The sequence below is a fragment of the Aspergillus saccharolyticus genome (assembly GCF_003184585.1).
Source record: "Aspergillus saccharolyticus JOP 1030-1 unplaced genomic scaffold BP01scaffold_26, whole genome shotgun sequence".
NCBI lineage: Eukaryota > Fungi > Ascomycota > Eurotiomycetes > Eurotiales > Aspergillaceae > Aspergillus > Aspergillus saccharolyticus.
Window position 1 is genome coordinate 28,905 of NW_020290636.1, and position 13,229 is coordinate 42,133.

Below are 13,229 nucleotides of genomic sequence, written 5' to 3' on the forward strand. Positions count from 1 at the left end.
GGGATAAAGCTAAGACTAAAGAATCAATCATTGTGCTAATGTTGTTAGTATATATTTGCAATCCATGGAGGCGGGGACAACAACTTTAGAACTGGCAACGTACTTCGCAGCATTTCAAACCTAGTAGTGAGTTAAAGTGACCAGCTTATGAGAATCGCTAGTCGGCAAGAATAGCTATCAGTCTTGGAAATACTGAAAGCAGGGGAAAGGGAAGAGTGAAATCTGGATTGTAGACTGTGATGGTATGATTTGGCTTGGTGTTCACATGTGACTGCTGGAGGAAGAAGAGGTGGCCTGAGAGGTGCCTGATGTTGTGAGCCTGACTGATGTCCATATCGGGTTTAGTGGCAATCATGGGGCCCGCAAGTCAAAGCATATCCCAAAAGAGATTAGCGCAGCTGATCGTTTTCTTCTCCAGCTTATACTCTACTTGTTCATCACTTTCTCCCAGTCGCTAGATGCTCTTTGATACTGCTACACAGCATTGCAATTCTTTCCTTTATTCAGGCGAGAGATCTATCGAGCGCAGATTCTGTTCCCTATCCAAGGAAGAAAGGTTTGATACGAACCAGAGTTACGTCACCACGGGACGTGTTATGTTAACTACTTGGATCTTTTACTCTATCGCAACAATCCAGTGATGGTAACCACAATAATCAGGGTTTGCCTCTCAAGGATCCCGGTCTTCATGGGACTGGCTGAAGTATTATCCAGTCTGTGGACGCGGCGCTCGTAGCAAACTCCTCCTTGCCCTGGGCCCTTGCTTGAGGAGCACCGCTGATTGTCGTATCTCTAGGGGAAGAGAGATGGATGCCATGTTGTGCATGCAATCGGACGCAAGACCCAATAGCTTAGTGACTGCCATGCTCGTGTCATATAGCATTATATCCCTAGCATTGACTCCTTGGGGTCTTCAGGTGATCATTGCCAGGTCTCGAAGGTGCACGCCGCCTTATTTGATCTCCGCAGCCCTCACACAGCCTGCAACGTGCTTCGTGGCATAGCGAGCGGAAGCTGCATCAGTACGTGCGGCAGCCAAGCCACGTAAAGGATACAGCACGGAGGATATGACGCATCTGCCCAATGATCAAAAGTGCTATGGTGGCTCGCCTCCCGAAAGTCGCTAACAAATCAGCACACGAAAGTGGGAAGAAGTCTTGTGCGCCGAAGCGCCCCTAATTCTGAACCCGGACCCTGATATCCAGGAGATCGTGGCGCTCTTCAGCCATAGCGAGTAGACCGCAGGCACAAAAGGGTGCATCACCTGTAACGGGTCGTGATGCACCTTGCTTAGGCCTATGAGGTATTGCAGCAGTGTAGTGCTGCTGGTTCCAGGGACTGTCTCCTGCAAAGTTGCATGTAGCGGAGGCAAGCTATTGCGGAATCTTGACATCTTATGAGGCTGCTTTCATAAAATCCCCTCCGAGCGCGGCAGCAAAACCCTCAAAGTGTCCTTGTGCTGGACTTCTTCTGAAACAGCTGAATAAAAAATTACGCAGCACAAATGATCATGGTGTAGTGAAGATCATGACGCGTGGTATGCTGAAGCTGGCATGTACGCATCCTACTCGCCCGACGTCGGAATGCTGACCATCCCGGACACAGAACGACTGTGTCATCAATAATGTACCGCACCGCAAGAAACAGATCGGGTGCTGCGTGACTTACTAGTCTAGATGAGCCGAAAGTGATCACTCGAAAAAGTTCTCGGGCGCCCACTCTGTGCTAATGATTTCCTAAGACAGATTTAGCCAATGACAACGGACCCACGCTTTCTTGCTTTACTTACATGCTTTACAAACACCGATACATGCTGGAGAATGGCAGTAGTCGAGGCTGCAGACATGCAGCGCCCCATGAATTCGACACAGCACAACCAAGTCGTTACGTGACGGGAGGCGAGCTGTCACTTGGATCCGAGGCGACGACGACGAGTCTTCGTATTATGAAAAGGGTCAGCCGTGGGTCTGGGGATGATTCGACGTCATCTGTTATGGCGATACGTCACTCTCCCCGTCGAGATCGCTCGTCGGGTGGTGCTTACTCAGTCCTCCGTCTCTGACTATAACTAGCTCTGAATTGATTTCGGTAACCTCCCAGTGAACTGAATCGATCTCATTCCCCTGACCGACGTTTTAGTATTCTGATTCGAGAGATCTCGGAAATGTCACTTCCAAGGTTCACCCGACCAATGCGTGTGGCTGCTTTTCTCGTTGAGGAGGGCTCGGGTAAAGTGGAAGCGCCCACACGCAGCCGGGAGGGACTTCGGAGCCGTTGAGATTGAAGCCCACTCCAATAACCATGCATCATTCAGGGGGAAATGATATCCGGGGGGGGGGAGGAGGGCGGTGGGATAACATAAACCCATTGGACTGCGGCGTAATGCACTACTAAGCTATGTAAATTAAGGTATATAGGAGACTTGTGGGTCACGGGTGCTTTTACAATGGATACTGGGAGCCGGGAGTGTTTTGTTCCCTTTTCCAGTTCATTCCAACTGCGCACCCAAAAACTTGCCGCTTACCAATTGCGGATTTGTGGCTGGACTAGGCGTGTTTGGGCGGATGACCACCGCCCCATCGGATCTTTCCGGGAATGTGACGAGCAGCCCGGCCTGTCTGTGACTGCCAGACTGACTGGAACATACTGATTTTGATTCGATGAGTTTTGTCTTCATACACCACTCAAATCGGTGAACTGACGGAAGAGAATCCGGTGGAAACCCGATCTATCCCACGATGGTGGTTCCCACCTTATTTATCGTATCGGGCTGCCTTGCGTTTCGGGCCAGGCGAAGAGAGTAGGGATTGATGGATCACTTCTGGCTTCTAGGCGGGCCCGGTGATGTCACTGGCGAGGGGCGGTTCTTCAGACTGCCTTGATTGTCCACCCAGAAGCTCTGCCCCGTGCGGGTCTCGTTCCTTTCGCAGCCCTGTGCTTCTCCTCCCATTTGGGCATCTCGGTGGCTGTCATGACGGCATGTCCGCGCTCTCCACTCAGGGTTTCTTGCTCATTCAAAAATATATAGTACTAGGGGTCACGCTGGCGGCAATAATTGCCTTGACGCAGCGTCCAGATGCTTCCCCGCACAACCAGATCCTGTGGGGGATGAACCAATTGTACAACAGCAATGCAGCGATCTCGCCGACTTTTACGACTTTTCACCACCACTGATTGATCTCTCTCATTCTAACATTGTTTGCTAGAAATCACCATTTTATCCTGACCATTCACTTGACGCGAACCCCGTCGCCACCTCCGAACCTCACTTTTCTACGCGAGCAGGGTCTGGTCCCTTCTCCCCCCCAAACAATGGGCGACCATAAAAATTCCACCGAGGCCTCTGGAGGCGATGAAGGTTCGAGCTCCGATGGGCAACCGATAAGGTTGACCTACAATGTCGAAGGGGCCCGCGAACGCGAGATGCACATGTAAGAGAAGGATATCCGACCCCCATCAGGGACGGTCGCAAAACCCACCACGTCATTTTTGAGCTGACACAATTCCTCCGTGTGACAGGTTCTATCCCTACTGGGGAATCCCTCCGATTAAAAAGCGATCCGCCAACGCCTCTCGGGACAACGTTCTGACTGTCTTCGCCCAGCTGGCGACCCTCCGGCTGAAGGCCAAACGAGCTCTAATCTCTCTCTTCGACCGAACGACCCAATACGTAGTCGCGGAAGCCACACCGCGTTACGACCTTCGCCGGCATGAGGACCACCAACAAGACTCGAACGCGAAGGCCAAGTCTGGGAATCTGTGGCTGGGAGTGTGTCAGATGTCCCGTGAACACATGAAAATGTGCGATCATGCGATGCAGAGCTTCGTGGAGAATCCAGAGTCCATGTTCATGGTACGCGATTTGTCCCAAGATCCCCGCTTTCACGACCATCCCTCTGTGGCCGGACATCCGCACAACCGATTCTACGTGGCGGTACCGATCGTGTCCCCAGGGAAGCATGTTATTGGAAATTTTGTGGTCATCGACGACAAGCCTCGGGATGGACTTAGCGAAGAGGATACTACTTGCATTCGAGACTTGGCATTAACAGTGATTGATCATCTGCAATCGCAACGAGCGATGCGCGAGGAATATCGCGAGGAGAAGATGGTGAAGGCTCTGGCTTTGTTTGTGAATGGAAAGTCGGACCTGGGCGAATGGGGCCAGAACCAGGATGGACGGCCAACGAAGAATCCGGGTGGTGCCTTAGTCGATATGTCGGAAGTCAGAAATCGCCTGGACGATCTGAAAGTGAATGATTCGGAGGATGATTCCGGACAAGAACAGTCGCCAAAGGAGACGGGAGAATCGTCGCCCGAAGAAGACAACCCCGAGGGAAAGGAAGATGACTTGGAACATCAGGAAATCCAATCGGGACAGCAAGCCCAATCGCAATTACAGCAGAACAGGGTCAGCTCGAAAACATTCAATGATCAGGATCAAGATGACACCCCCATGTCTCCGAAGGGCACCAGGAGTCCTTCTCCAGACAATCCCCCCTCACAAGACGACAATAGTCCGGACAGCAAGGATCCTTCCACAGACAACAGTGATACTCCACAGGACCGGTGTACCTCGGCCACGAGCTCCCCACGGAAGAGGAGCTCTCATCCATCTCCGGGGGAGCAGGGCTATCCGTCTCAATCTGCGCAAGGCGGTGGGGACGATTCAAAACCGTTTGAGGACAACAACAATACTCACGGGGCCCCGCAGGAGAAAGGCTATACATTCCAACCGTCCACGAGTGACCGCCAGGACGACGACACTACACCTTCTCACAAGGCAAAGAAGGAGCAGCAGCGAGGCCCTAGCCCGGATTCCACGGTGCATAAGTTCGGAAAGTCGGGAGAGCAGGCAACGAAAAGCCCATCAGGGGCACATGCCCAGGGACGGCCCACTCGACCGAAGCTTTCACCAACAACCAGTCGTCTGCAAGAATCTTTGGTGCCTTCCAATGTACGGACGATCTTGAGCCGTGCTTCAAACCTAATTCACCAAGCACTGGATGTCGAAGGGACGATGTTCCTTGACGCATCCGTGTACGCGAGACGGCAAATGATGGGCTCGACGAGCGACCTGCACGAAGACCGCAATCCCAGCCCGCGAAAAAGCTCGGGTGACAGTAGTCAATTGACGCCCCGCAAGAAACCAGCTAGAGATCAGAATTTGGGCTCCGCCACCTTGGTGCTCGGTCACTCAACGAATGCAGGCGCCACCCAATCGCACGAACCGGGTGATCGGCATTATGTATCCCTTAGTAGCGAGCTGGTTAGTCGCATCATCGATCGCTACTCGCGCGGAAAGATTTTCCATGTCGATGCAGACGGAACGATCACCATGAGCTACGAGGGGACTGCGCTGAGCTCGGAACTGGAAACCCATGTTCGCGGGGAAAGCGGCGGCAAGCAGGGAAAGGCCCCTCACGATGCGATGATTCAGGAAGAAAATCGGGATATCAGCGACCTCATCAAGGTCATGCCGGGCGCACGCTGCATCGCCATTTTCCCTCTGTGGGATTTCCAGCGCAACCGATGGTTCGCGGTCAATGTGGTGTGGACGAGAGACCCGGGTCGAGTGCTGTCGGAGCCCAAGGACTTGACGTACATGGCAGCGTTCAGTAACAGCGTAATGGCAGAGATCTCGCGACTGAACCTGCAGGCTGCCGACCGCGCCAAGGCCGATTTCATCTCGTCGATTTCGCACGAATTGCGCTCCCCGCTGCATGGCATCCTAGGTACATTGGAGCTGCTGAACGATACCGCGACCAGTGTCACACAGCGGCCTCTGCTCGAAACCGTCTCGAGCTGCGGGAAGACCTTACTCGATACCCTGAACAACCTGCTCGATTATGGCAAGATGAATGCGTTGAACGACCCTCAAGGCTCGCAGAAGCACAATGAGGCCAAGAACGATGAAGAAAGGCGCACCAGCAAATCGGCCGGGCCGCCCGAGCAGGAAGAGGACCTGAGTCTGATTGTGCAGGAGGTGGTAGAAGGCTTGGTCGCGGGGCAGGACTTTTTCTGGCGAAGTACTGAAACCAAACCCGAAAAGGAGAAGCGTGCGAAGGAGAAAAAGGCCAAGGGTAATCTCAAGGATGTCATCACGATTGTGGATATTCAGTGGCAGGAAAGCTGGCTTTGCAAAGTCAACCCGGGCGCTTGGCGGCGCGTCATCATGAACCTCTTCGGCAACGCCTTGAAGTATACCGAGAAGGGATGTATCCGTCTGCGCATGGAGAACGGCAGCATGCTCCTCGATAACGAGAAAGTCCCTGCAGTCCGGGTCGTCATCACGGATTCTGGTCGCGGTATGTCCGAGGATTACATTCTGCATCACTTGTACACGGCATTTGTTCAAGAAGACACCATGTCTCCTGGATTAGGTGTGGGTGTCCACATTGTGAACCAGATTGTCAAATCTATGTCCGGGCAAATTGAATTCAACAGCGAGCTGGGTGTGGGCACCGAAGTTAGTCTACTGATTCCCGTTACCATGATCAATGACGAGCCGAGGACGTCGTTGGCTTCGTCGAGGTACACGAGGCTAAAGGAAAGATTGCACGGCCGAACGGTGGCATTATTCACGGATACATTCCGAGCCAACGATCTCAAAGTGAAGCCAGAGTTTGTGGAGAGCATTGTAGCGAATCTTCGCAAGATGATTAGCGACTGGTTTGGCTTGCGGGTCCTGACGGCGAGCGAGTTAGATGGACAGTCGGCAGACATCAACATCATCACCCAGGATGAGTACAGTCGCCACCACCTCGAGGAAGAGAGTGAATCTGGAGCGCTCAGTCCAACCTCGTCCGCCAGCATCAGATTCCCGTTGATTGTCCTCAGCGCCAACGCTACCAAGGCTGCTGATCTCAGTAGCGACCGGGACGATGTTGTCTTCTTCTATCAACCGTGAGTTGCGGGCGCCATGCTCGGATTGTGCTTTAGTGCTGACAGTGTGTTAGTGTGAGTCCCAAGAGTTTGGCTCTTGCGTTCGAGACGTGTCTCGACATCAAGGAACGGTCCTCGGGAGATACCACTCCTGATCGGATGCAAACAACGCCGTCCCCGCCTCCTAGCGATCCGACTCCTCTGCCCGAGCCTGCCATCAATGGCTCCCACGCTCAGACCGCAAAATCGACCAAGATCAAAGGTTCCGGAGAGAAACCAGCGGCGTCTCCACAAGACAGTCCGGTGGTAGATTTCTCGGACGACCAAGCAGGTCAGCGCCGGCAACCAAACACTGGTTCGGGACCGCGCAAGGTTCTCCTTGTGGAAGATAACGCCATCAATCTTCAGGTACGTCTCGAGCTCTTACCATTGACGTGAGCATGCTAATTTGGACCGATAGCTTCTCGAAATGGCGGTCAGAAAGTCCAGCTTTCAGTACCACTCGGTGTCAAACGGACTGGAAGCGAGCGAAGCCTTCCGCAGAACGGCATTCGACGCCGTCGTAATGGGTTTGTCCCCGGTTTCCTCGCAAGGAGAAATTCGCTAACGAGCCGTAGACATCTCGATGCCGGTAATGAACGGACTCGAGGCGACGCGCAAAATCCGGCAATGGGAGCGAGCCCAGGGGCTGGAACCTACTGTCATCATCATCCTCACGGCCGGAGTGTCGCCGGATATCCAACAAGAGGCGCGAGCCAGCGGAGTGAACTTGTTCTTGATGAAACCGATCTCGATTGCGAAGCTACAGGGAGTTTTGCGCGACATGCCTGACGCGAAGAAGGGGGCTCTATTCTAGGATTGTGTGTCTGGATTCGAGCGGGGGCGTTCATGGGTTTGCGGCTGCTATGATTAGCGCTACGAGTATACGATAATTACGTGACAGCGACGAAGAGCGAGATAGATGATACCTAATACCGAGTTTATAGCGTTGCTTGTGAATAGTTGGACAGCATTGGAGTATAATGATGTATTATTTTGAATCCCCCGGACTTCCAGGTAGTTACTGCAATGCCAACATCGTCAGTTATGATACTTAATCTTGAAAACCCAGCAGAACCTCTCCCCTGCCCACGTCTGCTCGGAAACATGGAACCTGAACCCGCCGTCCTCCTCATCCCCCTCCCACTCCACCACCTTCGGCCGACTTCCATTGGCCTCCTCATACAGTACTTATCCCCCCCCTGACCACGGTAACCCTATCCTCCAGGGAGTGGGGGCTTCCATGATTATGGTGAAGCTGGTTTGAACGAATACATGGTTTGTACTTGAAACGAGGTCCAGTGACACTACTATTACCCCTGCAGGCTAAGAGACTGGTGGCGTGGAAATTAAGGCAGTTACAGTATCTCCATGCCGTGTCATTCCGAGCTGCGCTCAGATACGTATACATTCCAAAACAGAACTACAACACCTTCACCCTCACCCCCTGCGTGTCAGGCCTCACATGCGGCAGGAACATGTCGCGGTACACCTCCACTGACTCCCGCCCCGTCTCGAACAACTCAAAGTCGAACCGCCGGAAGAGATTCGCCAGTGCAATGTACATCTCTGCATAAGCAAGGTTGATCCCCAGGCAGGACCGGGTCCCTCGACCAAACGCGACCATGTACCGCGAAAGCCTGCGGCCGTCGGGCGCCACTGGGTCCCCGAGCCACCGCTCCGGTTTGTACGTGAACGAATCGGGGAAGATCGCCTCGTCGTGGTGGACGGAGTAAATGTCCATGCTGATAGCCGTGTTCTTGGGGATTACCCACGACTTGTAGGCTAGAGTGAACTTGTCCGAGATGCGTGGACCCCGTTGTACAACACCGTAGGACAGACGAATGCCTGGAGATATTTAGCTACAAGCAATGAAAACCCCTAGGGGAAAAAAGACAGGAACATACCCTCCTGGATACACCCCGTCAGATACGGCAGCTTTTCCAGCTCCTGCAGCGAAGGCATGTTCGTAGGATCCGGAATGGCGGCCTTCAGTTCTTCGCGAAGACGGTGGTAAACAGCAGGTGTGCTGAGAATATGGTAGCTGGCAACCGTCAGAGCGAACCGGGTGGTATCGAATCCAGCCCCGATCACTGTGAAAGCCTCATGGTGCATTCGCCGGAAGGTCTTGTCTTCCGGCGGCAGGTCCGAGTCCAACAGCGCAGAAAACACCGTATTCTGATCGGCCTCCCGCATCTTCCCCTGCGCTTTGATGGAGATAATCTCTGAGATTTGGCTTGACATTTCCTGTACTCCGTTAGCAGCGGTGCAATTTGGCGACATCAGAGACGTACCCGATTGTAATGGTTGACCGACTTCATGCCTGGCTGGAACACCTCGACCACCTTCTGCGGAAGCGCATTCATGATTGTGGATACCCATGGAAAGTGAGTCACCACGTGAACACCGTTCATCAAGTCAACTAAGGCCTGGATAAACTGCGAGCGGAACTCAGGCGCCTCGATGAAGCGGTAGCTTCGATTAAAACAGTATTGTACGATGATATCGGACGCAATGCATCCCCACATCCAGTCGAATCGCAAAATCTTTCCCGTTCCCTGATATTCCCGACGCAGCCGATCACAGAGCTTATCCAGCCGCTCCTGCATCATAGGCGCAGCCTGCGCAATGGTGCGCTTTGAAAAGAAACCATTCAAAGCCGCCCGTCGAGCATGATGCACATGATGCTTGGGGGTCGGAAAAAGGCCGGTGTCGTTGCCGAATCGATGTTGCCAGTGCTCGAGTTTATCCCAAGGCAAAGACTGGGAGTACAAATCCTCGAAGAAAGTGGAATCCTGAATATGGATTTCGTTCGGGCTAATTCGGATAATGGGCCCTACAGAAAACACACTCAGTAAGAGTGTTCCACCAGAGCATTCATTATATTCAGGCACTGACCATACTGTTCGTGAAGCTTTCGATAATGAAATAGAAACTGTCCTCCGGGGGACTTGAACACGTCGAAGTAGGTCTCATACCATTGCGTGAAGGCGGCGAGCTTTGGGCCGGGAAAGTTGGCCAGTGGGTGAAGAGTGATGCGATACAAGCCGAGGGCCAGGAAGTATACCAGCGAGAAGGCCGTAACAAGCCCACATAACAGGAATGGAGAGTCCGCAAGAGACTTGAGAGCGACCGCCAGGTCCTGAACCAGACCCATGACGTTTAAGGACAGGGTTCATAGAATAAAATTGATAGAGACAACCGGCAGGGCAGGATACCAAGGGTGAGGGGGGGGGGGGGGGGGCGGTGGACCCGAGTTTCTGGGACAAGGTGCAGATAAGTAATGTCGTCAGGCAGGCGAACTGAGCGACGAGGGCGCAGGCCCATCCAGTGCAGCCGTCATTGATGACCCGAGCGACTGGAAGATGCATTCTTCACCTTGACCTCGGTGCGCTGGCGTGGACAAGAAATCGAACTAGACCTGGTGGTTAGTAGGTACTGAGAGGGGGTTGATGCTCCTCGTCATCTTCTTCCCCTTTGGTGGGCCAGGCCCGTGCGAACCATTGGAGCTGCCTAGACCGCCGGGTCGAGAAAGGGTCATTTAGTTTATGAAATGGCAGTCATTGGGGAATGATCTATGATGGGCTGCAGACAGTGCAGCAGGAGCATAATTTCTCGCCACCCGGGTTTTGGTTGGCTTCCGCTGCCTCCAAAGGCATCCGCTGATTGACTACAGTGGTTTCTTCTGGCAGACAGACAATACTCACGTAGGTATCTATCACCCGAACAGCAAAGTACAGTCGAATGAGTGGACGATTGATGCGGCCTGGGGTTTTTGTGAAGATACTATTTTAGGGCCGTCTCCCGTTGTTGCCGTGCGGTGGTATTCGTGTGTCGGACATTGGACGGAGGTTAGTCCCAATACGGTGGAAGGCGGGCCCGGGGTATCGCATCCACTTTTCTGTACATGTAAAAGCCAGTCAGTGCCTCTGTACTCCCTAGAGTCGGTCAAGCTTGGGTAATGCTCATGTCGATCGAGGATTGAATACCCAGGAATCCAGGACGGGTTCGCACCGAGAAGGAATGCTCCGTCATCCCCCCTTTGTTCCGCAATGCCGCCCTTTTCTTGTTGCTTTTTGGGCCCGAGGTTTCTTCCTTGCACGTCCGGCTGTCTGAGGCCAGTTGTATCCCCGCTGGCTGGATACGAAAGTGGAGTCTGCACACCACGACTACTGCCGGGAACAGCAGACCATCCAAAACTTGCAGAGACTGCCAGTACACAACTGGAATCTGACTGGGGACTTTTTCCCCTCATGGGTCCATCGAACCATGAACTTTAATTGCTCGGGGATGCAACTGGAGGTCCACCAGACATCCCCCATCCCCATCCCCTCATGGAGGGCTTGACAGACGGGACCGTCACCGTTTCATCCTGCTGGTTTAACCCTCTTTTGAAGGAAGGTTGAGTGGACCACATTCAGAAAACCACCAAACGCACTAGATGTCATGCTTTCAGGATGGAGTTGAAGGAATCCATGTAGGAAACTAACTGTCATGCAGGTTGATGGGTGGGGTTGCGTTGGGGGAAGGCCCACGCAGGAAGACGGGCGAGGGCCTACCCACTACCCAGCCTCTCTCTCTCTCTCTCTCCTCTGTGAGTTCATAATTTCCCCCCCCCCCCCCCCCGAGGCAACCGGTGGACAACCAGATAGGTTTGGTTATCCGTCCTAGACGAGTCAGTAGCTTGTGCCAGCGTGGTGCTGCCGATGCCAATAGCGGATAGCCAGCTGCGACACGCAATGGTCCGACCGATGCTATTCCACAATTGGAAAAATCCTGACAGTCAGTTCGCAACCTTCAGCTGCATTGGATAGAAGTGTAAATATATGAATTGGGGATGGAAGGCAACCCGATCAATCCAATCCGTCCTGTGGTGATGTGTGATTTGACCACCGCCCAGCGTTCCTCACTACCCCCCCAACCTTCTCTCTCTCGATCGGCAGCAATAATCCTGCACCCACCGGAATAGTGTGTGGTCATGGCAGCAGCCGTCCCAGCAGCGCGCGCGCCTGCAGCATTTGGACCGCACTGGGAACCTATTCAGTTTTGGCTGGCCACGGGTTTTTCAAATCACAATCAAAATCATCGCTCAAGCCACCATCTTTATCGTTCCCCAATGAGGATTTCCCGTGGCTTTACCATGGTCGCGGTCAAAAGGTCTCAACGAAATGTGCATTTTCACCGCTAGCCTTCGGCGGTGCGACCGAGCTTATGCGATCACCCCCTGGCTGGACTCGCAGTCCCTCAGAAACAAATCCCGAAAGATTCGCGGACTAAGTTACCCTCCATGCGATGACGCACGACCCAAGGGGGCATCACCCCTGCAGAGAGCGGACGAGAACGCCAACGGTGGGCGGTCGGACTGGCTGAAGATGCTTCCATGGTGTTCGGCGTCCACTAGAAGCCAACTAACAGGTTAGCATCCTTGTCGACAACGGACATGCCAGCACAGCGTGTCATGCAGATGCCTTGTCCACTTGCTCGGGCCCCTGGCCTGCAGGGCCGGTGGGTTCTTCCCGGAGCCCGACGGAGACGGTCTCCCGTCTCGAACTGTCATCCTCCACGAGCACAAAGTCTTGATTGTGTCGAACTCTCCTCACTCAAGGTGTGGAAAGCGTCGCATGGTCGACTGAACCAGATTTCACGATTATGCTATTTACCAGGTCGCCTTGTCGCGCTTGTCCCCCGACACGAGGTGCGCCAAGGGTCATCTCAACGTGTCGTGCTATTGTTCACGAACCACCAACTGATCGTGTTTCAGATTGAGAGGCGCATGCTGAATGAGTATAGTCCAGGCCACGGAACTTTGGAGGTATGCTTTTTCTGGGCGAGGCGAAGGTAAGTGGTCATGGCTGGCGGGTCATGCGGTGGGATTCGTGCTTACCTCCATCGATCCTGGATCGATATGGTCGCATCTTGTCAACATCGCTCAATTCGTCAGTATACCGCCTTCATCGCGTCGAGCATGGGTAAGGCTTCGTTGAGAACGAAAATCTCTGCCCTCGGAAAACGTGGGGTTTAATAAGACAGGAAGAATTGCTTCCCTGAACGCGAGACAATTGTCGTCGCGTTGAGAGAGTAGGAGATGAGAGTGAGACGATTGGTACAGTCACACACTCCTGCAGATCAACAACAGACGCGTCACACTCGTTGTCGGAAGAGGAGGGCTTGCCGAGTTGATGGTATGGTGGTGTTGGGAGGAGGTGGTCTCGGGAGAAGTGGAGGCAGCCATGGCTGGACGTCAACACAGGTCGACTCCGGAACCTCAGCCCGGATCAACTTCTCCCTTCAATTCGCCTTTCCTC

The 13,229-nt window shown here is 53.5% G+C and overlaps 3 protein-coding genes across 3 annotated transcripts; 1 reads left to right on the forward strand and 2 right to left on the reverse strand.

Annotated features, from left to right (window-relative positions):
- Positions 1-2,738: 2,738 nt before the first annotated feature.
- Positions 2,739-7,741, forward strand: BP01DRAFT_375376 (sensor histidine kinase/response regulator; the record flags this gene model as incomplete). Its single annotated transcript, XM_025576891.1, has 8 exons — positions 2,739-2,741; positions 3,340-3,431; positions 3,520-4,252; positions 4,289-4,478; positions 4,875-6,906; positions 6,960-7,293; positions 7,346-7,454; positions 7,503-7,741. 8 exons carry the CDS (start codon positions 2,739-2,741, stop codon positions 7,739-7,741), a joined length of 3,732 nt encoding a protein of 1,243 aa, XP_025429438.1.
- A 543-nt stretch (positions 7,742-8,284) lies between these two features.
- Positions 8,285-10,147, reverse strand: BP01DRAFT_344494 (cytochrome P450). The gene is made up of 4 exons (XM_025573564.1): positions 9,823-10,147; positions 9,219-9,760; positions 8,832-9,171; positions 8,285-8,772 (listed from the first exon to the last, which is right to left on the reverse strand). Exons 1-4 carry the CDS (start codon positions 10,079-10,081, stop codon positions 8,348-8,350), a joined length of 1,566 nt encoding a protein of 521 aa, XP_025429439.1. The 5' UTR covers positions 10,082-10,147; the 3' UTR covers positions 8,285-8,347.
- A 352-nt stretch (positions 10,148-10,499) lies between these two features.
- On the reverse strand, positions 10,500-11,299 carry BP01DRAFT_99005 (uncharacterized protein). The gene has a single exon (XM_025580285.1). The coding sequence runs from the start codon at positions 11,177-11,179 to the stop codon at positions 10,643-10,645; it is 537 nt and encodes a 178-aa protein (XP_025429440.1). The 5' UTR covers positions 11,180-11,299; the 3' UTR covers positions 10,500-10,642.
- Positions 11,300-13,229: the final 1,930 nt, after the last annotated feature.

Coding starts and splice junctions, on each gene's coding strand:
- BP01DRAFT_344494 (XM_025573564.1), bottom strand. CDS start 10,081: ATGGGTCTGGTTCAGGACCTGGCGGTCGCTCTCAAGTCTCTTGCGGAC. Junction 9,172..9,218: donor CGGTCAACCATTACAATCGG/GTACGTCTCTGA, acceptor AACGGAGTACAG/GAAATGTCAAGCCAAATCTC. Junction 8,773..8,831: donor GACGGGGTGTATCCAGGAGG/GTATGTTCCTGT, acceptor AAATATCTCCAG/GCATTCGTCTGTCCTACGGT.
- BP01DRAFT_99005 (XM_025580285.1), bottom strand. CDS start 11,179: ATGAGGGGAAAAAGTCCCCAGTCAGATTCCAGTTGTGTACTGGCAGTC.